The sequence below is a fragment of the Colobus angolensis genome, unplaced genomic scaffold, assembly GCF_000951035.1.
Source record: "Colobus angolensis palliatus isolate OR3802 unplaced genomic scaffold, Cang.pa_1.0 Scaffold99, whole genome shotgun sequence".
In the NCBI taxonomy this organism is placed as follows: Eukaryota; Metazoa; Chordata; class Mammalia; order Primates; family Cercopithecidae; genus Colobus; species Colobus angolensis.
In genome coordinates this window covers 5,247,425-5,272,314 of record NW_012123931.1, presented here as the reverse complement: position 1 = coordinate 5,272,314, position 24,890 = coordinate 5,247,425, and the positions used below count along the sequence as shown (strand labels likewise).

At 38.3% G+C, this 24,890-nt stretch overlaps 1 protein-coding gene across 1 annotated transcript in view; it reads left to right on the top strand.

Moving 5' to 3' along the window:
* The window catches only part of NEO1 (neogenin 1), a 202,111-nt gene that overhangs the window by 9,531 nt on the left and 167,690 nt on the right, over nucleotides 1-24,890 (top strand). The window contains exons 4-5 of the mRNA XM_011933015.1: nucleotides 1,111-1,264; nucleotides 10,475-10,611. Of these exons, the coding sequence (XP_011788405.1) occupies nucleotides 1,111-1,264; nucleotides 10,475-10,611 (291 nt within the window). The remainder of the gene's footprint in view (nucleotides 1-1,110; nucleotides 1,265-10,474; nucleotides 10,612-24,890) is intronic.

Below are 24,890 nucleotides of genomic sequence, written 5' to 3'. Positions count from 1 at the left end.
TGACTCTACCATTAGTTGGCTGACTTTCAAAGCCTGAGCTTGTTTGGCTTTCAAAGGCACATTCACCTTTGTGAGTTGTCACTAATCAGTTAGGCAATGTTTCCTTGTTACCATGGCCACGGTTCTGTCACTAATAGGTTAGACAAGTTTAAGGCTAGTCCTGGAGGTTGTTATCATGGCTGTAGAACATCTTTTCCAAAGCATGTGAGCAGAAGAGTCACATCTCTTCAGCCTGAGACCGTTTTTGTCAAAACTCAATGTTAAGTTAGTATTACCCTATTGAGGAGCGAACTCTATCTTCTGCCCACAAGAGTGTGGCCTTTCCATGTTTCCACAAGAGGACAACTCTATAAAGTGAACACGCATTAATTCTAATGTCTGAATAAGAAATATACAAATATAGTAGTAGCTAGATGGTTGCTCAATTACAAAATCAAGGGATTGACAGACTAAGTGAGCAAGTTAAAGAGATGAAACTCTGAAAGCTTTTCAGAAATAATACACAGATACAGGGAAAGAAAGGAAACGTCTTATCCCTGTGAGTATGGATAAGGATACCAAGGAGGAAGATGCCAAGGGTCCTGAGCTTACTCAGTCTTCACTGTTTGTACCACTCCTATGGCTTTTATCTTATCTTTCAACGTGAAGGGGATTCATGTCAAATATCCCTCAATTGATTGACAAGTACGTACCCTGAAGGCAGGAGAAGTACGTTATATGTCCTTAAGACCCCTAAAGAGCCCAGCACAATGCTTTGCACATAGAATTTGTTTGAGAAGTGTTTGCTAATTTGAATGGAAATCTTTATATCATTTTTGCTTAAAATATTTTGTCATATAAAGCCACACAGACTGAATAAGAACTAGTCATTCCTCAAGATTAAAGCAGTAAAGTGCTTTGTCTTTTGTGTGTGTGTGTGTGTGGTAATGATGGGGTCTTGCTATATTGCCTACGCTAGTCTCAAACTCCTGGGCTGAAGCAGTCCTCCCTCCTCAGTCTCCCAAAGTGATGGGATTACAGCTGTGAGCCACCATGCCCGGCTTGTTTTGTCCTTAATTTAATTATTGTCTTTTGTTAATTTGTTGTTTTGTTTTTTGTGTTTTTTTTTAGATACTGAGGTGACATCAGACTTGGTGTTTTTGAAACAGCCTTCTCCCTTAGTCAGAGTCATTGGTCAGGATGTAGTGTTGCCATGTGTTGCTTCAGGACTTCCTACTCCAACCATTAAATGGATGAAAAATGAGGAGGTAGTTGATACAGAGAGGTAAGTGTTGTCTGCCTAAAAGCCTTTTTCAGCCTTAGCTTATGACTTTGTCTAATCCCATTTGGGACTATTGACTAATTTAAAAAGATTATCAACTTTATTTAAACACATCATAATGCTCATATGTCATTCTTGAAATATGTTTATATGATACATATGATTAGGATATTTAAAGAAAAAGATAATTTCAAAATATTAAGAGATAATTAATTATTCCCTTTGTTCCTGTTGAAGCCGCAGTGTACTCAGCTTAAGGCTTCAGGATTTTCTTCCCTAAATTTTTGCAAGAGCTTTGGTCCTGAGTAGCCTGAGTCTTCTTACTCATTCTCATATGCATTTCATTGACAGTAGTTTTTCCATTGCACAATCAGTATGAGAAATTGGGCTGGGCACAGTGGCTCACGCCTGTAATCCCAGCACTTTGGGAGGCTGAGGCAGGCAGATCACGAGGTCGGGAGATCGAGGCCGTCCTGGCTAACACAATGAAACCCTGTCTCTACTAAAAATACAAAAAATTAGCTGGGTGTTGTGACATGCGCCTGTAGTCCCAGCTACCTGGGAGGCTGAGGTGGGAAAATCACTTGAACCCAGGAGGTGGAGGTTGCAGTGACCCGAGATCATGCTACTGCACTCCAGCCTGGGCAACAAGAGCAAAACTCCATCTCAAAAAAAAAAAAAAGGAAAAGAAACTGTATTCCTCATCCTGTTGTTTTTGCCTTTTGAAATCCTATCAGAAATCATACATTCTTCATCTTTCACAAAATACCAACCACCTTACTCTCCTTCCTGTCTCCTCTCATTACTCCCTTATGCAATGGGTGCTTTTCTCAGATGTATTCCCCTAAGAGATGTGGGGTGGTGGTAGGTAGGTATGTTTTTGCTTCCAAAATAATGTTATCTTGTGCACGGTAGAATGTTTACTGGCATCCCTGCCTTCTACCCAAAGGTGGCAGTAGCATTTCCAAATTGTGACAACCAAAAATGTCCCTAGATACTGTGAGATAGTCCTTGGGAAGCAAAATTGCCCCCAGTTGAGGACCATTGTTCTACAGCAGTGCTGTTCAATTGAAGTATAACACAAGCCACACATGTAATTTAAAACTGTCTTATAGCCATGTTTTTAAAAAGAAGTACACGTACAATTATAAATATAATAGTAATATTTTATGTGATGTACCAGTTAACATGAAATGTAGTTCTACCAAAACAGTAAAGTTTGTGTTCAGTGGGAAACATTTAACACAGCTTTAGCTTGTACATTTATTTTAAAATTTCAGAAATTCAGTTCTGCAGTTATACAGGCCACATTTCAGGTAGCCACATGTGGCTAGTGGCTATTGATTTGGACAGGGCAGGTCTAGAGTTTCTCAGTTGTGTAATCAAAAGTGAACAGACAGTTTTAATTTGTATAGTTCAGTAGCCAAGATGTAGAAATGGGTATCTGTCTAGTTACCTGGGTGATCAGCCTACAGTGATCACTGGGGATGATGGAATACAGTCAGATTGTTCCCCACATGCTCCATTAGCAAAACATGGCATTCTTCCCAACATCACCTCATTTCTTTCTCATCATCCATCCACTCACCAACTTCCTCTCTCCACATTTTGCTTCCTCCCTACTCCTTTCTACATTTTACTTCCTTTCTTCTCCTCTTTCCAGCTAAATACTACATAAGCAAAGAATTTATAAGACTTCAAATTTTTTTTTTTTTTGCCAACTGAAACATAGGGAACCTTAAAATAGGGATAAACATGTGAAGTTTTTACAGTAATTTTAATTGGCTGTATATTAGAACAAAATCTTTATCAGGAGTAGGAAGGCTGAAATATGTTATTTTAAAACATATTTTGTCATGAAGGGATATTCTGAAGATATAAAACTTATATATAATGATTTTTTATGTCAAAAATAAATGTGAGGCTTTCTATGTGTTCAGTAATTACTCAACAAATATTTATCAAATGCTGACTATATCATGCATGTTCCAGGTGCTGGGAGTAGAGTAGTGAAGCAAATGGAGTTCTTGATCTCATAGAGCTCATATTCTAGTGGGAAAGAGTCAGATACTAAGTAAAAATAAAAAATGTCAGGTTATGGTAAGTGCTATGAAGAAGATTAAGACAAATTATATCAGGAGTGCCAAGAGAAATAGAGATAGGATTGCTATTTTGTACAGTGTGTTAGAGAATTGTTCTTTTAGTAGAATGATTCTCAGACTGGGGTCTGAGTGGGCCAGGGTATGCATGTCATGATAGAAGAGTTTCATATCTTCCTGAAACATCCAGTTTTATTCAGAGATATCCTTGGGAGCAGATGATTTTTAGTGAATATGTCGTGGTTAGTAATATTCCTCTGAATTTTAAGGATAAAGTGGTAGACTTTGAAGATTGAGTTGACTTATTTCTGCCTTTAGTTCTGTAGGCTCCTGAATACTCAGGTTAGGTGGCTGAAAAGTCTGAGAAGCACTGCCTTGATATTTCACTGTCTCAAGAAGTTTCAGAAGAAAATAAGAGCAGGACAGTGTTGGTGGTGTTCACATTGGTCTATCCAGACTCTAGCACAGTGCCTGGCACATAACTGGGGAGGGGAAGTGGTGGGCAATATATTTAGCTTGAATAACCCAAAGTAATGTAGGAAAATATAAGTAAGTGAATGAAGCACAGGAGTGCTTTTGGTTGGATGTATGTAATTACCCAAAATATCTTTGTTTCTGCTAGAGCCTTATGAGATATGTAGATAGGCCTTAGCTAATAAATGATCTAGACCCCAAATTAGAAGATTAGAAGTTGAAAGAAAAAAGTGGCTAGAAATTCAGATAGTGTTGGGCTGGCTCTAGTAAAAAAAGATCTTAAATAACTAAACATCCTTTTTTATTACTAATCTTAAGACTTCTTTGAAAGTGAACTTAAAAACATTTCCATGACTTTTATAAATGTCCAAGAATTGATCTATATATTTAACCTTTGATCAAATTTGTTCATGTTTACAATAATCATAGCTAATGAAAGAGGGGGGTCGAAATGGATCCCATTCACTAAGTAGTTTTAATTTAAAGGGAGAGAATCCAGAAAATATAAATGCTAATGTTCGACAGAAAAATGTAATTTAGTAGTCAAATAATGTTATCTTTTAATGGAATGATAGATCTGAACCCCACTGCAAAGGAACAGGTTAAAATGCTTGATATTATTACAATTGACAGTAGTAGAAAAATAAGGTTATTTAAAAAACAAATGAAAGACTTCCACTTCTGAGAAAATTGAGTAGATATATTTTTCCCTATTCCTTTTGCTAAATACATCCAAAAACCCAAGATGTTACATGTGAAACAAGCATAAGAAGACTCTGAAAGGTAGAGAGAGAAAAATTGAGATTGAGTGGCTAGGGAGCTTGAGACGCAAGGGACAGCATGATTGTTAGTTCTTTTTTTATTTCTTGCGACAGAGTCTTGCTCTGTTGCCCAGGCTGGAGTGTGGTGGTGTGATCTGGGCTCACTGCAGACTCCGCCTCCCAGGATCAAATGAGTAGCTGGGATTATAGGCATGTGGCACCACTGCCAGCTAATTTTTGTATTTTTAGAGTTTCGCCATGTTGGCCAGGCTGGTCTCGAACTCCTGGCGTCAAATGATCCATCCATCTTGGCCTGCCAAAATGCTGGGATTACATATGTGCGTTACTGCACCCAGCCAACTTGGTGGTTAGTTCTATGGGCTCAGGTTCCCCACCCCGCCCAAGACCCTGTCAGGAACCTGGGCTGTGTTTTGCCTCATATGTCCCAGACTTGGAGCTAAAGAAGCCAGCAACCTGGAAACCCTAATAGGCATAAACAAAAAACGCCTCAACAGAAGGTGCTCTCTAGCCAAAGGGGCAGGAAAAAGGCATCTCACCAAGACAAAAGCTGTTAGACTGTACTTACTCCTACTCCAGTCAAACACCACAGAAGAAACAGTGGCCCCACCCTACCATGCCAGTCAAAGACCATGCCAGGAGCCTAGATTTCCACCCTTCCCAGGTTGTGGTGAGGCATCTCAGCCTCCTTGCTAAGTGGTGTCAAAGTTGGAGTAAGGAGCCAGGACTTTTATCCTAGCCAGGCAGTAATGAGGCCCCTCCCATGTCAGTAGAGAACACATGGAGAGCCTCGACTTTCACCCCATCCAGCTGTAAGAGGCAACCCTTCCCTTCACACTGGGGTGGTATCAAAGGAGGCCCAGTGGAGAGTCAAGACTTTACCATCATGTAGTAGCAAGGCCCCCTCCGTGGTGTCAACACCATGTGACCATGTAGGGGAACAATAATGAGACAGTCCTACCCCTTCTACCCAGGGAGGCATCAGCGGAGGCCTAGGGGGGCGCTGGAACTCCCAACCCTGCTAAGAAGCAGTGAGGAAACCCCTCCCCACTTACACATTAGTGGAGGCTGAGTGGGAAACTTGAACTGACAGTAATGAGACAACACTCTGCCCCCCACCCACTTTCTCTGCTAGTGTGGTGTTAGAAGAAGAGAGCTAAAACAGAAGGATTAAATAAGATCCAGAGTGTCATAACATAATACCTAAAATATCCAGGTTTCAGTTAAACATAATACATCATACCAAGAATCAGGAAAACCTCAGCTGAAAGGAGAAAAGTCAGTGACAGAGATTTTAGAATTACCTGACAAAGATTGTAAAGCTGTCATCAAAGAATCGCTTCAGTGAACAATTATAAACACATTTGAAGCAAATGAAAAAATAGAAATCTCAGTGAAGAAAAAGGTCTCTTCAATGCAGATTTTAATTACTGTCTTTCAAATAACAACAAACAAAAAACTGAATTAAACAGTTTTCTTTTTTGGTTTTCTCTTCATTCTTACCACCCTAAAGAAGTTGTCTTTAACATCTGTTTTCTTCTCAGTTTCTTTATCTAATATATCTGCAAGATTTTACCTCCTACGTGTCTCTGGAATCCATCCATGAATTAACCACGTGCCTTATTCTAAGTTATAGTCTCTGCAGTGGCCTCCTAATTGTTCTTCCCACTTGTACTCTGGCCTCATTCCAGATACACCTTCACACTCCTGCCAGAGCAGTCTTTTCAAAGCTCTCATTTTACCACAGCACTCTCAACCCCCTACCCACTTTTAAAAATGTTTAATGGATTTCCATTGTTCTTAGGTTAAGGACCCAAATTCTTAAAACGGTTTTCAAAGCCTGATGCAGTCTGGCTCCATCCTCATCCTCCTCTCTTTTCTTACACTTTGCCACACTGATTTCTTTTAGATCCCCAAACCACTGTGATCCTTTCTGCCACAATTAATTTGCATGTGCTAGTCTATCTTTCTGAAATATTTTTCCCACCCCATTTTAGTTAGCTTCTACTCGTTCTTCAGATCTCAGCTTAGGGGTTACTTTGTCAGGAAAATCTCTCCTCGTCCCTAATTTCCTGGCAGGTTCTTTTGCTATACCATTTTGTAGAATTATCTTCTATGTCTGTGTTTCCCACTTGAAATGCATGACAGCACTCATTGTGTTTTTGCTCAGTGCTATATCCCCAGCTGCTACCTGACACATATGGACACACCAATAAATATTTGTTAAATGAATGAGTAAATCTCTCTCCTTACCTTCTTGATCCAACTTTTTAAGAGTAGTCAATACTTTTTTGCTTTCTTTTTGTCCCTATTGTTACAGCCATAGCTAATCTTTTGCTCTTTAATTCTGGACCATTGTAATTATATAATCAAACTTCTGCTTCAGTGTTTTCCCACCTTTTTTTGTTTCTTCATAAAAGTCTGATTGTGTCATTACTCTGCTCAAAAGCCTTTCCCTAAGACCTGAAACCATAAAAATTCTAGAAGATAACATTCAAAAAACCCTTCTAGACATTGGCTTAGGCAAAGACTTCATGACCCTGAATGCAAAAACAAACACAAGAAAAACAAAGATAAATAGATGGGACTTAATTTAAAAAGCTTCCTCACAGCAAAAGAAATAATTAGTAGAGTAAACAGACAACCCACAGAATGGGAGAAAAGCTTCACAATCTATACATCCGACAAAGGACTAATACCCAGAAGCTACAAGGAGCTCAAACAAATCAGTGAGAAAAAAAACAAGCAATGCCATCAAAAAGTGGACTGAGGACATGAATAGACAGTTCTCAAAAGAAGATATATAAATGGCCAACAAACATGAAAAAATGCTCAACATCATTAATGATGAGGGAAATGCAAATCAAGCCACAGTGTGAAACCGCCTTCCTCCTGCAAGAATGGCCATAATCAAAAAATCAAAAAGTAATAGATCTTGACGTGGATGTGGTGAAAAGGGAACACTTTTACACTGCTGGTGGGAATGTAAGCTAATACAACCACTATGGAAAACAGTGTGGAGATTCTGTAAAGAACTACAAGTAGATCTATCATTTGATCCAGCAATCCCATTCCTGTATCTATAATGAGGAGTAGAAGTCATTATACAAAAAAGATACTGCACATGCATGTTATAGCAGCACAATTTGCAATTGCAAAAATATGGAACCAGCCCAAATGCCCATCAATTGATGAGTGAATAAAGAAATTGTGGTATAAATATATACTACTCAGCCATAAAATTGAATGAAATAACACCATTCACAGCAACCTGGATTGAATGGGAGACCATTATTTTAAGTGAAGTAACTCAGGAATGGAAAACCAAACATCCTGTGTTCTCACTCGTAAGTGGGAGCTAAGCTATGAAGATGCAAAGGCATAAGAATGATACAGTGGACTTTGGGGATTCAGGGGAAAGGGTGTGGGGTTGCTGAGGGATAAAAGGCTACACGTTGGGTGCAGTGTACACTGCTTGGGTGATGGGTGCACCAAAATCTCAGAAATCACCACTAAAGAACTTTTTCGTGTAACCAAACACAACCTGTTCCCCAAAAACCTATTGAAATAATTTTTTTTTAAACCTTTCCCCTTGGTCAAAAAAGAAAAGTTCTCCTTAGCACACCAACCTCTTCCAGACTGACCCTAGGCTACTCAGGGATACCTTATGCACAGGAACACTGAGTTTACTTGAGTCCATTGGCTGTATATATTTTTTCACATTGGTTTTTTTCTTTGCATCTTTGAATTTTAGAGTTCCAAAGGCTTGATGGTCTTTTTACTGTGAGCCTTAAACTCGTTGAATGAATTAATTCTGCCAAGCAAATGGACATTAATTCTTCCAGGCTTTTTTTAAAGGGAGTAAAATCAATCCCGTTAAGAAAGACTGACTGCTACGCTACTGGTACTCACATATGCCAAATATCAGGCATCAAGTATCAACAATATTTTTTAGTATAATTATTAGATATAAATTACTATATCTCGCTTTCAAAAATAACAACTAGTGTTTCAGATTATGTTCATCTCAGCTGGGTATCATGTATACATTGCTGATTTTTCATTTGATGAACATTAAGTTTTTTGTTTCTGAAACTTAGTAAATTTTATCCAGGTATAAAGTGTAGGATTTTAATTTTTGTAAATTTTTCTTATTTTGTGAGGCACCAAAGACCTGTCTTATCTCTCCATTTATTTCATCCCAGTCATTCCTGCTCTATTCCATTATATAATATCTTGCTTCTCTGTTTCGTCAGGTAAACCTGGGATTTAAGGGTGTAATTAAGACATTTCTGATAGGAAGGTTGCTTGATAAAGGTTAGTCATGACCTTACAGGGTCGTATTTCTTGGAGAAGTCACCAAATCTGATTTTGGCTTTCGGCTTTCTATGTCCAGAAACTTAATCATGTTTATCAAATTCAGGAAGACTAGTTACCTAGACTTTACAACGTAATGAAATTTAGGCCAGACTAGCACTTCATTTACCTAGAATAGAATTATAAATGTGGCCAAGACTGTATAGTCATTTCCTCTGATTTTTTTTACCCTTATAAGGAATTCTTTTTTTTTTTTTTTGAGATGGAGTCTTGCTCTGTCACCCAGGCTGGAGCGCAGTGGCATGATCTTGGCTTACTGCAACCTCCGCTTCCTGGGTTCAAGCAATTCTCCTGCCTCAACCTCTGAGTAGCTGGGATTACAGGCATGCACCACCACACCTGGCTAATTTTTGTATTTTTAGTAGAGACGGGGTTTCTCCTGTAATCCCAGCACTTTGGGAGGCCAAGGCGGGTGGATCACCTGAGTTCAGGAGTTTGAGGCCAGCCTATAAGGAATTCTATATGAAAAGCCAAATTATAATCAGAACTTTTTAACAGTATTAAGATTTGGAAGAAAAGTCTAACCTGTGGAAACGAGTTTGGATGTGGAACTTCAAAATAAAAATATATGTGTACATTTATTTTTGTGTTTGGTACTATATTTTGAATTTATGTCATCTATGAAAGTGACTTTTAAAGTGGCAGCTTTAATTAGGTACTTGTCTCTAGAATTAACTGCATCTCTTGCCCTATGTCAAGTACCTTTATATGTCTGATTTGGTTAATAACTCTCCAAATTAACTAAACTTGTTCACTTTATACAAATTTGATCAGAATATTGATTGTTCTTCAGTGTTATGGGATTATTTTAGTTTCTCTTTAAATCAGCTTCAATAACTCTGTAGAGTTGGCCAGTAAACATCCTGATTGATAATGGCATGATGGTGACTGATTTGTGCCCAGCTACCACACCCAGGGAGCTGCTCTCTGGCAGCCATTCTCTCTCTCTTCCCTTCCTCTTTTCCTCCCTCTCCTAGATAAGCTACCATAGGGAAACTTTCAGTAGGCACTGTGACCCCTTGACTTAATGTTTTGGATCTAACATTTTGCCCTCTTTGTGTTTTCTTTCTGTTACTAATCTCATTGTAGCATAGCTGTGGTGGTGTAACTAACTCTCAGATTGATTCCAGACTTCAAAATTACATAATTTGGAAAAAAACTGGCCAGAATAGGGAGACATGGATGGGCTGAAGGAGCTGAAATTGGTTCTAAGTGTGATACCCCTTTGGGAATAACTAGAAGTGTCAGGGATAATTCATTGTAACATTTGATTTGTATTTGTGATACTTATGCATGTAAAATATGAGCAGAGCACATTGGACTAAATTAAATTCTGATAATTTTATGTTAGTCTTGGTTCATCTATAGCTATATAAATAATAATACTGTTTAAGTGTTTTCTCTATTTTATGTGGAGAGTTTCTCAGTATTTTCCTAGTACTGAAATGTATCTTTTTTTTTTTCTTTCTTTCTTTTTAACACAGTTCTGAAAGATTGGTATTGCTGGCAGGTGGTAGCCTGGAGATGAGTGATGTTACTGAGGATGATGCTGGGACTTATTTTTGTATAGCTGATAATGGAAATGAGACAATTGAAGCTCAAGCAGAACTTACAGTACAAGGTATGTAAATATTTGCTGTATAATTTTAAAATCCTGTGTACTTTCTGGGTCTGCTAATTTTTAAAAAATATTAACATGGTCGAGGCAATACAGCAAAACAATTAAAAGCATAACTCCTAGACCAGACTGCTTGGGTTTAAATTCTAAATCTTATGTTTCCTAGATATATGACTATAGAAAACTTACTTCATTTCTCTGAACCTCATTTTCCTCAGCTGTAAAATGGAAATAATAAGAGTATTTACCTTATTGGGATTGTTTGAGGGTTAAAAGAGCTAATACTTGTAAAACCCCTGGAATAGTGACTAGAATATTGTAAAAGCTCAATGTTAGTTATTGTTATTATTTTTAGTAGTAGTAGTAGTAGTGACAGGAAGGGTATGATCTGGGGCATCTGGAAGATTCACTTTTCTTCTCTCAGGATGTTTTCTGATGAAGATGTCTCTGTTCTGTGACCCCGAATTATGTCTCTCCTCTGTGTTGGTGTCCTTTTCTTTTGGGTGAACAGATCACCCAGGAAGGAGCATACTGTGCCTCTCAATATAGCTTGGTTTGATGATCTGGTGTTTATTTTCCTCTGTTCGTACTTCTGATAATTACTGCAAGAGTAGTTGTTCTTCCTTTTTCTCCATACTCTTCCCTTTTCCCCTTGTAGGTTCTCTGATTCAGACGTCAGAAAATAAAGATGTCGTGTATACATAGTCTTGTCTTTATCCCCATCTCCTTTGCCATTCCTCCATATGGAAATGTACCCTCAAGTGCTGGCTAGAGGTGACTAAAATGACCAGAGGTCACTTTTCTACCTCTTCTCTTCTTCCCACCCCCTCGGAACTCCCAGATTGGTAGCTTTCAATCTAGAAAGACTGCTCCCAGTGCTGTTTCTCCCTAAGAGTTAGGAGTGCTGTTTCACTCACTGTGGTCTCTGCTCACTGCAGCCTCTCCCTCTGTCACCCAGGCTGGAGTGGAGTGGCACAGTCTCTGCTCCCTGCAGCCTCGACCTCCTGGGTTCAAGCGATCATTGTGCCTCAGCCCCACAAGTAGCTGAGACTACACACATGTGCTGCCATGCCCAGTTAGTTTTTGTATTTTTGGTAGAGATGGGGTTTCATCATGTTGCCCAGGCTGGTCTCGAACTCCTGGGCTCAAACGATCCACCTGCCTGGGCCTCCCAAAGTGCTGAGATTACAGGCATGAGCCACTGTGCCTGGTCAGAGAAAGGTATACCATTGATGAGCAAACTCATGAATTGGAAGATTACATTGAGTAATTCGCTGAGAATGCAGCATTAAATGATAAAGAAAGATAACAAATGGAGTAAAATCTAAGAGATATGGTAGGTACATGTAGAAGGACTATCTAGATAAATAGATGTCTTAGAGACAAAGGAAGAGGCAAATATTTGAAGAAATAATTAAGGTACATTTTTCAGAATTAGACTTGTAGAACACCTTAGACTAAAAGGACCTACAGACTGTTAAATAGGTGAAAGAAGGAAAAACCCACCTTGAGGTCCATTTACAGTAACATACAATAATATATAATTATATATACAGTAACTTATAATATCAAAGACAAAAAAATTCTAAAAGCTTCCAGTGACAAAGAGCAGATCACCTACAAAAGGAAAAGAATTGGATTGGACCTAAGTGTTGATTTGAGAAATCTGGTATCAAGAGGACAATAGAGTAATCTTTTTAAGATGTTAAAAGACATTGAAAACATACAATCTATATGCATCCAAAATGTGAGGCATAATAAAAATTATCACATAAGACCTCTGAAGGTTTGCTACACAAACATACATTGAAAAAAGTTTTGGAATAAATACTCAATAAAAGATATATCTGGGAAATACTGCAAGAGCCTTTTAAAACAAAGGGGGAGTTTTAAAACAGCTCCCAGATTCCAGATTCTTTGACTATCCTTCTGAGAGTGGTGGAGTTTATGTCCCTTGCTCTTGAATCTGGGCGGGCTTGGAGCTATTTGGATCAATAGAGTATGGCAGAAGTCATATGTGACTTCTGAGGCTTTTAAAAAGCTGTGCATTGGTTGTCATACTTGGAGAGAATTTCTTTAAAAAGAAAAGGCAGTGCAGATTTCTCCTGGCTCTCTTGATGCTAAGAATGTGCAATGGGGAAAGCATAGTCTCTTCAGTAGATGGTGCTGGAAAAACTGGATAGCCACATGTGGGAGAATGAAATCAGACCCTTATCTCTTATATACACCACACACAAAAATCAACTCAAAATGGATTAGACACTTAAACATAACACCTGAACTGTAAAACTACTAAAAGAAAAGAGGGGAAAAGCTTATTGACATTGGTTTTGGCAAAGGTTTTTTGGATGTGACCCCAGAAAACACAGGCGACAAAAGCAAAAATAGATAAATTGGATTGCATTGAACTGAGATGCTCCTGCCAGTAATGGAAACAGTCGGCAGTGAAGAGACAACCTATGGAATGGGAGAAAATATTTGCAAACCAATGAAAACAGAAGAAGGAAATGATGACAAGAGCAAAAATGAATGAAATAAAAAAACAAACATTCAAAACAGAATGTCAGCAAAACCAAAAGTTGATTCTTTGTAATGCATAACAATATTGATAAATCCCAGAGAAGACATACATAACTTGACAGAGATCTTTATCTAGACCCCGGGTTGTCAGAGTACTGCTTGTGGGCTAAATCTTCCTGACTGCTTATTTTTGTACAGCTTGTGAGCTAAAAATAGTTGATATATTTTTAAATAGTTGAAAATTATCGGAAGAATAATATTTTGTGATACATGAAAATTTTACGAGATTTCAAAATTTATTGTTCATGCAGTCTTACTGGCATACTGCCACACTCATTCATTTATGTATTGCCTATGACTGCTTTCATGCCACTACACAGGAGTTGAGTAGTTGTGACAGAGACCATATGGCTCACAGAGCCTAAAATATTTACTGTCTGGCTCTTTAGAGAAAAAGTTTGCCAATCCCTGATGTAGGTTCTACAAAGAACTACAGATCAGTGAGATAAACAAAGACAGAGAAACCAATAGAAAATGGGCAAAAGATTTGAACATCGACCTGGAAGAAGATGTCCAGCTAGCTATTAATATTTGAAAAAGTGGTTGTCATCATTAGTCTTCAGAGAAATGCAAATAAAAACCACAGTGGGATATCACTATTTTCCACTAGAATGGCTAAAATTGAAAAGCTTAACAAATACCAGGCATTGGTTAGGATGAAAAACACTGGGAACTCTAATGTACTGTTGGCAGGAGTATACACTGACACAATCACTTTAAAATTCTGTTTGGCAGAATCTGTTAAAAACTGTAGACTGGCTAGGCACAGCGGCTCATGCCGGTAATCCCAGCACTTTGAGAGGCTGAGGCAGGAGGATCACTTGAGGCCAGGATTTGAAGACCAGCCTGGGCAGCATAGTGAGACCCTATTTCTACAAAAAATGAAAAAATTAGCTAGGCGTGGTGGCATGCACCTGTAGTTCCAGCTACTTGGGAGACTGAAGCAGGACGATTGCTTGAGCCAAGGAATTTGAGGTTTTAGTGAACTATGATCATGCCACTGCATTCCAGTCTGGGTGACAAAGCAAGACCATCTCTAAAAAATAAAAACTTAAAAAAAAACTGTACACAGAAATACCCTATGATACAGTAGGTGTATTCCTAGGAGTATGCTTACCAGAAATGTATAATTATATGCCCCCAAAACCATGGACAATAATGTTCTTACTAGGAATAATTCAAATGTCTATCAAAATACAAACGTAGAGTAGTGTTCCAGTCATATAATGGCAAATTATCAGCAATGAAAATTGACAGATCACTCTGCTACATTCAACAATGTGGATAAATCAGAAACACCCGTAAGGAAGAAGCCAGACACAAAAGAATACCTACTATATATATAATTATATTATTATATATAATTCCATTTGTGTAAAGTTCAAAAACAGACAAAACTAATCTGTGGTTTTAGAAGTCAGAATAGTGATTACTTTTGGAGAAGGGCAGAGTAGTTACTGAATGTTGCACAGCCCTGCTTCTGGTGTGTTTATGTTCTGTTTCTTAATCTGGGTGGTAGTTACAGTTCAAGCTGTATCGTTCATGTGTGCCACGTGAGATCATCTCTTTTCTTTTTTTTTTTTTTTTACTGTTTACGGATTAGAACTTATAATGTGCAAAAACATATTTGGAAAATTTTGTTTTGAGCCCTGTCCCATAACTGAAAGCATTTATTTTTCAGATAGGGAGAGTAGATTTTGAGAAATAACTGGAGATATATATATAAATACAGTCATACCTGTCTGACTTCTGTTATTTTTTTAAGAAGTTATAGCTATAGGAAATGCCATAGTGAGTGCTAATGTAGAAAAGGTTGTAAGTTCATTTTTCATCTGTTAAATGTTTCAGATTTATTGTCTTATCATTAACTTCTGGAGTTTCTACACATGCAGTGACGTGAATTAGCCCATGATGTATTTCCTGTCATCTCAGATTGTTGATAACACTTAAAATGGGTCATGAGGGTTTTTTAAAACAGAAACTTTTCCTTTTTTTCTTAAAACAGTTACAATAGACTGTGATACACATGTCCTCTCCCCCGCCACCAAAAAGAAATTTTTCCATTTGTATTTTTGTGGAACAAATTGAAAAATTCTAAATTGGCTACCCCGTTGACATTGTAAATACCTATAACTAATCTACCACTTAAGTTTTAAACCTCGCTGTCTTTCCTTAAGCCACAGCCTATGTCACTCTACTTCTTTGACTCTTCTGCTCTACTCTTATCTCTGGCCACATTAAGACATTGATCTCCCCTTTTCTCTCAGTCTTTGTGATTTCACTTCCCTTTACTTCATGATCAATTACAATATTCTGCTGTCATTAATTAGAGCTCTGAGTTCTTTTGCTTCGGGATAAAAAGCAAATTCCTTATGTCATGCATACAGAGTACATCCAGACCCTTCATAGTCGGCTTTTTCAGCGTTAACTGGAGTTAACACAGAGGAGTGACTGAGAGCAGTCTTGCCCCAGTGAGCCTGGATTCCAGTCTCAGCTCTATCACTTAGCTTTGTGAACTTGGCCAAGTTAATTAATTTACCTGTGTCTTTGTTTCTTTTATCAGTTGAATGGGTTGTTATAAGGATTAAACTCTTTTCTTTTTAGAAGAACGAGCGTAAAGCATTTTTCTTGTAGTAATAAAATTGGAAATGTATATGTGATGTTGTAGGGAGAGGGGCAACAACAATTTCTGTCACCAGTTCACTACACAGGACGTCAAAGGGGTGACAAGGGGCTGAGGGAGGAAAAGCCAGGAAACTTTGAGATCAGCAGAGAGAGTCAAGGGCCGAAAACAGATGTTGAAACTGCGATGACCAGCATCATTTGCTTAACAGTCAGCAATGATAGCTGGGCTTTCATTGGGTGGTTAAGTCTACAAACAACACCTTTAATTTATACTTTCAAATAAAGTTCTTAAAATTAAGGAAGTGGTGGAGCTTAGAAAGTTATGAGATTATAAAATTTCTGAAAGTCCATTAGAAAAGCCACAGAATGGGGCGGGGGAAATAAGCCAGGCCACCAAGAAGGCTTCAGAGGTTCCCGCTGGCCCAGTGACAGATACCTGTAGCATCCAGTGTCATAGCGAAAATGATCTGCTTTCAAAAGGCAGAGGATTTCAGGGGAGAGTAGAGTGGAACTGGTGGAGACAAAGGCTCCCCATCCCCACCTCAGGTTTTGGTAGGACTTTTAATTTAACCCAAGGACATCTTTCAACTGAGAATAATTCAGCCCTCAAGAGTGCCTCAGATCTGCTATGGCTTTGCACGCAGCAGCAAGAATGTTTAGTATATAATAGATAAAAATTTCATCCAAAAACATTTAAAATAAAGATTCTTATAACCTCCCCAACACTAAATCCTGTTCTAAAGTTAACCAGTCACTTGTTCTGTTAATACTTGACCATAGACTTACTTGGAAACTAGATTGAAAAGACTGAAACTGAATCTTCACCCCAAAGTGAAAATGAAATAAACTGAGTAACTTAAGGCTCACGGCATATAGTTTAGGTAAAATGGGAAGAAAGGGGAAGAGGAAATGGAGGTGCCAGAAGCAAAGCTGAGTGACAGAACGCATTCAGTCAGGGTATATGTTATACAGGTTGTAGTGGATCTACATATGGAAAACCTCCATATGGATTCATGTGCGTATGTCTGGAGGCACCACATCCCTCCATGACAGATGTAAGAACAGGAAGCCAAGGGAGGAGGCCATTCTTGCCGTCCCAGTCTTAGAAGCTCCATGTTGAAGACAAGAGTGGCATGTGGTGGGATGATGCCTGGGTGCCCAGTGGCACTGAAGACATAGTCTAGAGATAAACTCAGTTTGGCTGTGTGATCCACACTCATCTGGGCAACCCCTACCTCCCACTCCCGGGTCACCTCCTGCTTGCGTAGCACAAACTTAAAGGGCTTATTTCTGTCCCGGGAGGAATCAAATTTCTTTCCATCGTAAAGCATACCGGTTTCTGGAAGGTACCCGACTCCTGGGGAGATGATCTCCACCTTAGCTCCCAGGGCATCGCAGATGACAGGTGGGCAGGCAGTGTGGACTGAGAGGGACTGGTCAGTGGTTCCCCAGCTCTGCCTTGTCCCTGCCGTCCATCGTCTGCACACCTGGGCACCCCCTTATGCCCCATCCTCCACTAGGATTAAATTCTTAGCACTTTCCTCCTAAATCTGGAATGGAGATGGAGTCCTCTTTACCACAGTAGTTTTCTGAACATACTGTGCTATTTGATAGCAGTGTTCCTCTGTGTCCCCTTACTGCCAACTACAATTTCCTGATAGACCTTCAAGATTAGTTTACTTGACCCCTCTGTGAAGCTTTTCTTAACCGTCCCCTCATAATTGGTTTCTTAAAATAGTTCTCTTTTTACCAGTAGTATTTCTTACTGATTTGTTTGTGTGTCCTCTTCAACTCCTACTAGACTGGAGTTCTTATTGACAGGAACTGATCTTACTCTTTTTTAAAAATCATAGTAGATTATTAAAGAATGAAATGAATGAATGAAACTTTAAATGGAAATTGTTAAATGTGGCACCGGAATGATTTGATGTTTGTGGTTACTTTACTATTCATGTTTTCCTTTGTACTTTGTTTTTCATAGACTTCTAATGTAAAAGAAATGGGATTAAAAGAAAAATCTTCTGAAAGGTTATTCTGGAGGAAGATGAACCATTACCTCTACTTATATAATTGAGGTCATAATTGCCATCTTCACATGCATACATGTTTACAAGCAATTCATCAGTTTTATTCATTCCCATTTTTGACCTTTTGATGCCTTCCATAAGCCAACATAATATTAAAAAAAAAATAACTGAAGCCATTAGAGGTGAACGTTCCTCCACTTGGCTGCCATCTCTGCTTTAAAAACTCTTACACATTTATTACTGTCATGATTCCAGGCTAAGTGCATTGATGTCTTTAATCCCAACTCCATGAGATGCTCCACTACTTTGACTCGACACCACTGTGTTATGCTGTTTCTGTTTTTATTTCTTTGCCCATTCTTTTTGTTTTGCCTTCATGGGCATCTTTTCTTCCACTTGTTGATTAAACTATTAGTGTTCCACAGAGTTCTGTTGTCAGCCTACTACTCTTCACACTCTACCTGCTTCCGGTTTCAGGTATAATTTGCATACAGTAATGCCCAGATTCCCAGACCAGACCCCTTGTCAAGTTTCAGACATTTCCAGTTGGATGTCCCACAGGTACCTCAGAAATCACGTGTCCAAAATTGAACTTAACGTTCTTCTCTCATAATCTTTTTCTTCTTTGATTTTTTTATATCTTGGTGGTGCCACTGCCTACCTTTTTACCTGTGCTAGAAACATGCAAATCATTCTTGATGATTTCAGTCTTTTTTATTTCTTTCCACATTCAGTTCATTAGGCTCTCTTTCTCCTTGCTTTCACTCCCCTGATTCAAGTCCAGGTCATCTCTTACCTATATTACTGCAGTAGCATCCTAACTGATTTCTCTAGTTCTAACCTGGTCTGTCCTCAAAACCACTCTTCACGGAGTGGCAAACGTGATTAAAATTCTTTCATTAAAAACTTGGAAAAATGATTGCAATGATATAAATGGTACTTATTAATAAGAACCAGATTAATAATCTGTTAAAAAAAGGGGGGGTGGAAAACATAGTTTGCTTATGAAATGAGATGAAAATGGCCAGCTGACCTGAAAAGAGTTCAACCCCACTAATTGTATAAGAAATACAGATTAAAGTAGCCCATTTTGTCTACTGATTGAATTTAAAAATAATAACCCACTCTTGGCAAAATTGTGGTAATATAGGGATTCTCACACACTGCTGGTAGTGGTGCAAATTGATGTAACCTTCTTGGAGGGCGGTTTAGTAATCTTATCAAAAGCTTTAAAACTCACACATTCATTGACCAGCAGTTCAGTTCCATGTCTGATAATTTGTTTTGATGAAATAATCAAGGATGTGTGCAAAGATTTATGCATGGAAATATCCATGCAATGATGTATATTTAGTGGCAAAAATTATAAACCACTTAAATGCCAAAAAATAAGTGATTGGTTAAATGAAATAGCCTATCTATATATCAGAATACAATGCTTCCTACAAAAATCATGTTTTAGAAGTCTCTTAAATGGCAAGATAAAATACTTTGGGTATGTTAAATGAAGAAAAGTAAGATCCCAAAGCAACATGTAAGAAGTATGATTTGTGCCACAAAGTTATCTTGTAAATTGGATCAGATCCTTTGACTTTCTTATAAAAATTAGCCTCATACCAATTTATATCTTCCTCTTGAGGCCTTCTCCCTGTAATTTTCAGAGTACTGGATGTTTACTTACCTTGAAGGGGTCATTTTTCTTCTAAGCTCCAAGCAGAGAGAGAACTGGATTCTGAGTCTGATGAGTGCATGTTTGCCATTGCTTCTCAAGTTAACTTAATTTTAAGGGCAACCACTAGCTACTTAAAAACACCATGCAGTTCTTTTGCTTGTACTGTCACTTCTACCTAGAAATGTTCCTCCTTCCACTCCCTTGCATGGCTTTCCTCAGAAACCTCTGAAACTCTGACTCCTACCTATTCCTATCCCTTGTACCCTTCTTCTCCCTACCTCCTTCCAGTAGCTGTGCATTAAGTGTGCACATATGTTTTGTACATTATCTGTCTTGTTTTACCTATCACATTTACATTTTCCCCCCAGTTTTTGTATCCAGTTTCTACCCTACTGGACTGAGTTACATGAGGACAGGACTGGATCTTGTCAGTCTTTAGATCCTTAGCACCTAATGTAGTAGTACCTGATACTGTACTCTGTACTTCTTAAGTACTGAGTACTCTGTACTCCATACTTCTGGATAAGATATCTGACAGTAGGCCGGGCGCAGTGGCTCAAGCCTGTAATCCCAGCACTTTGAGAGGCCGAGATGGGCGGGTCACGAGGTCAGGAGATCGAGACCATCCTGGCTAACATGGTGAAACCCCGTCTCTACTAAAAAATACAAAAAACTAGCCGGGCGAGGTGGCGGGCGCCTGTAGTCCCAGCTACTCGGGAGGCTGAGGCAGGAGAATGGCTTAAACCCGGGAGGCGGAGCTTGCAGTGAGCTGAGATCCGGCCACTACACTCCAGCCTGGGTGACAGAGCGAGACTCCGTCTCAAAAAAAAAAAAAAAAAAAAAAAAAAAGATATCCGACAGTAGATTATAATCCGTTCTTTTATACTATATGCTATCTGTATTCAGAATATTTCAGAATTTCACTTTACAAACTTTGCATTTGTTAAAGTATTACTGTAAGAAAATTCTTTACAATTGCTTTGTAATCCTTTATTGGGGCCTGAATCATTTTGGATTGATTTGTAGTTCTTAGATTTTTATTGCATCAGTGGTCATGTTAACTTTGAGATAAATTCCACATTTTACAAGCTTGAAATAATTTCCTAATAGTTATGTAAATTTATTCTGAACCATAATAGCCTCATTTCCATGGTTACTAACCACCTTCAGAAGAGAACTTTCAGATATTCTAGAAAAGACCAGAAATATCCATGTGAAATAAAATGAAATAATATAAAGTTAGAACTCAGATTTATGTGGAATACAGATGCATGATTTCTGACCCTGAAAATGTTGCAGGTAGAAGAGCCATTCACAGGCCTGAAGATTCTGCCTGTTTGCTGTTTGTGCATTAGGCAAAATGCAACCTAAGAAAAACTCAGCTGCATTGTGATTTTTGTTACTAAAATGACCCCAATGAGGAAGCTTTGCGGGACAAATAAGCAGAAGTCATGGTGCAGAACTGGATTTGTGGTGCCACTAAGAAATTAACATTGTGCTTCACAGAAGGAATGTGGTCTCATGAAAAGAGGTATGTTTTTTGGAAGCATATCTCTGATTCCCAGCCTCTGGCAATGTGATCTTGGCAAATTAATTAATTTACTTGAACCTCATTCTTCCTATTTGTATAAAAGGGGTAAGAGTCCTTCTTTGTGGTGGTGTTATGAGGAAGATCCTTGATGCAGTGCCTGGTGCGTTATAGGCATTCAGTAAATGTACCTCAGCTAATGTCCCCAGGGCTCAAAGAATCTTTGCTTTCTATCTAAGCCTTCTTCACTTGATTCTCTGGTTTTTTATTTCTTTTTTGCCTTCTAAAGGATTCTGCTTCCTCCTTAGATTATTCAAATTGACATCTTAGATAACTTTGTTTGCTTTTGTTCCATGCCACCAGCCATCCATCAGATGGCACCATGTTTTGTGGTCTTTGAGCCAAGCCAGCCACACCCCATTCCCCATGCCCAGTCTAGCTTCTTAGGCTCTCTCACCTAAGTCTGCGTTTGCTGGGCTCCTGCCTATCTAGGACAGCATGACAAAATATTAGTAAATATTCTTCATTCTTTATTTAAAGAGCATAACAATTGACAATACGAGGACAAAGTCATGTCCCTTCCAGCCCAGAAATAAGTGAAAAGATTTGACTGTCATTGTTGGCATTACTCTGCTTCTTAGGTTATCTGTCTTGATCTCAGAATTTCAAGCATTCCTTATTAATTAGCCCACTCTGGGTCTCTTATTTATTAAGTTTAGCTATCTTTTCTTGTATATATTCAGCTTTATTAGTGGAATGTCTTTTTTTTTTTTTTTTTTTTTGAGACAAAGTCTTGCTCTGTTGCCCAGACTGGGGTGCAGTGGCGTCATCTCAGCTCATGGCAACCTCCACCTCCTGGGTTCAAGGGATTCTCCTGCCTCAGCCTCCTGAGTAGCTGGGATTACAGGCGCCTGCCATCATGCTCGGCTAATTTTTGTATTTTTGCTAGAGACGGGTTTTCACCATGTTGGCCAGGCTGTTATCGAATTCCTGACCTCAAGTGATCCGCCCACCTCGGCATCCCAAAGTGCTGGAATTACAGGCATGAGATTACACTGCACCCGGCAAATGTTTTTCGTGTAGTATTTACTACCTTATTCTTGTTGAACCATATTTCTTCTGCCTTAAAGGGATATCATCAGATCTTCCAGCTTTGGTCAAGAGAACCATGGCAGGAAGAATCTTAGTAATTTTAATTATATTGTCAGTAAGCTTCTTGTATTAAATATATTGAATCTCTTAAATTTAATTTAGGAAATTCCCATTCTCCTCTTCAATTTTAGTTAGCTTCCCCTTTCTTCATTAAAGAGATGATATAATTAGGAACAGCAGGAAAAGTGGAACAGTTTTATAAATTTTTTAAATGCCCCCTTTCTTGCTAAAAATCAAACTAAAGAGCTGCAAAGTGGGCAGTGGAAAGATAATGTCCTAGTGAAAAGAATATCTAGAACGGGTTTCTTCATTTTGTATTTCTTTCCCCCTACCTATTTCCACTCCTTACTGTTAAGGGTGTGATGATGGCACTTTCATATAAACCCAGTTTACATACAGGAATGGGGTCTTACCCCATTAGGTCCCAACAGGAACATTTTATCTCAGGACAGCACAGTTACCCTCAATTTATCTGAAAGTTCATGCATTGAATGGCGATATAAATTCTGAGAATAACTGACAAAAAGCTAAATGAATCTAAATTATACTAGTTTTTCCCAGTCCCGGTTGTAATGATAACCGAGATTTCTTTGGTTTTTTTTGGCCAGAGAAATCTCTTAGGCTGAAATCGTATCAGTGGTTTTCAAACAGTGTTGGTTTTTTTTTGTTTTTTTGTTTTTTGGCCAGGGAACTCAAGCAAAATCATAATTGGAAGTGAGATATTTAAAATAGATAAACATGGAACTACTCAGGTGGAAGCAGGGCAGGGTAGGAGTAGTTGCCACACCCAGACCCTCCGTTCCTTGTTTAGATTTTTTCTTGTTGATGATTTCAAATACAGGGTTTTGTCTGGGGGCCGTAGCTCATGCCTGTAATCCCAGCACTTTGTGAGGCTGAGGCAGGCGAATTACGAGGTCAAGAGATCGAGACCGTTCTGGCCAATGTGGTGAAACCCTGTCTCTACTAAAAATACAAAAATTAGCTGGACATGGTGACAGGTGCCTGTAGTCCCAGCTACTCGTGAGGCTGAGGCAGGAGAATCGCTTGAACCCTGGAGGTGGAGGTTGCAGTGAGACGAGATCACGAGATCACGCCACTACACTCTAGCCTAGCCACAGAGTGAGACTCCGTCTCAAAAAAAAAAAAAGAACAGAGTTTCAGTGACCATGTTAAAAATAACAGGAAAGATACTTTTCAAACACTGTTTATTCCATATCTACTGCAAATAGGCAGGAGGCAGAATCCAGTATCACTGGAGATACAATGACACATAGGGCACATTCTCATCTTCAAGGATACAGTAGGTGATACAGAGAAGTAGTTAGACATTTCTATCCCAGGATAATAAAAACTATAATATTACGTGTCAACTATGTCTCTGAGACTTGAGTTCTTGTCCAGGTGATTTCAGTGATTCTTGTGTAGAAAGTAGGAGGCAAAAGAAGATATGATATTTTTAACAATAAATTTATTCCTTGGATTCTTGACATCACATTATGAATTAGAAATGATAGTACATCTAAACATTTTTAAAATATTTAAGAAATAAATTTTTTAATTACTACATATTTGTACATATTTGTGGGATACATGTGATATTTTGATATATGCATTCAATATTTACTGATAAGAATCAGGATATTTGGGATTTCTATCATCTCAAACATTGATCATTTCCTCGTGTTGGGAACATTTCAAATCTTCTAGTTATTTTGAAATATATAGTATGTTATTATTAATTATAGTCACCGTATTGTTGCTATCAAACACAGAAACTTATTTCTTCTATCAACTGTAGATTTGTACCCATTTACCAACCTTCTTAATCCCCTCTCACCTTGATCTCTTGCCCAGCACACCACCCTTCCCAGCCCCTGGAACCTGTGAAAGATCTAATTCAGGAAAGAACACAGACCTAACTAGTTCCGTAGCTTCAAAGCAGAATTTACATGGACTGAATTTGACTTGCGAACTTTGAAATCCTGAGAAATGGGTCAGATGGTTGTTCTGTGCCATTTTCAAAACCAAATAATTTTGCAAGATCCTGATGTCCACCATCCTTTTTAAATCATGTTTTACATAGTATGTTTTTAAAAACTATTTTTCAGAGTTTTCTCCTTTTTAAAAAATCTTAATCATAGTAATTTCCTAATAAGAAAGCAGAGGTGGTAAAGAATACTTTTTCCCAAGGAAAAAATATTTTATAATTGTTTTCAACATTTTTTTTTGTGTTAGACATTTTTCATGATGAAAAACTGAAGGAATTTTACAGCAAATACCCACCACCTTCAGTGTTCAGTTGAGATTTTACTGTAATGCTGTATCAAATATCTATCATTATATTCATCAATCTAAATTTTTTGTTACATTTCAGAGTAAGTTGCAGACATACCCAGATCCTTAAGCATTCATATCATTAGCTAAGGTTTAATATTTTGTTTGCAGTTTTTTTTTTTCTCTTTTGAGGTAAAATTTATATACAGTGTAATGCACAAATCTTAGGTGTGCTGTTTATGTGTTTCAACAAATATGCATTACTATTCAACCAAAACCCATATTAAAATATAGAATATTACCACCACTGCAGAAAGTTTCCACATGCCTCTTCTCAGTAAATCCTCTGCTTACTACCCCAGAGGATCTATTCTTCCCCCGCCCCCACTATAAATTAGTTTTGTCTGTCTTTTTTTTTTTTTTT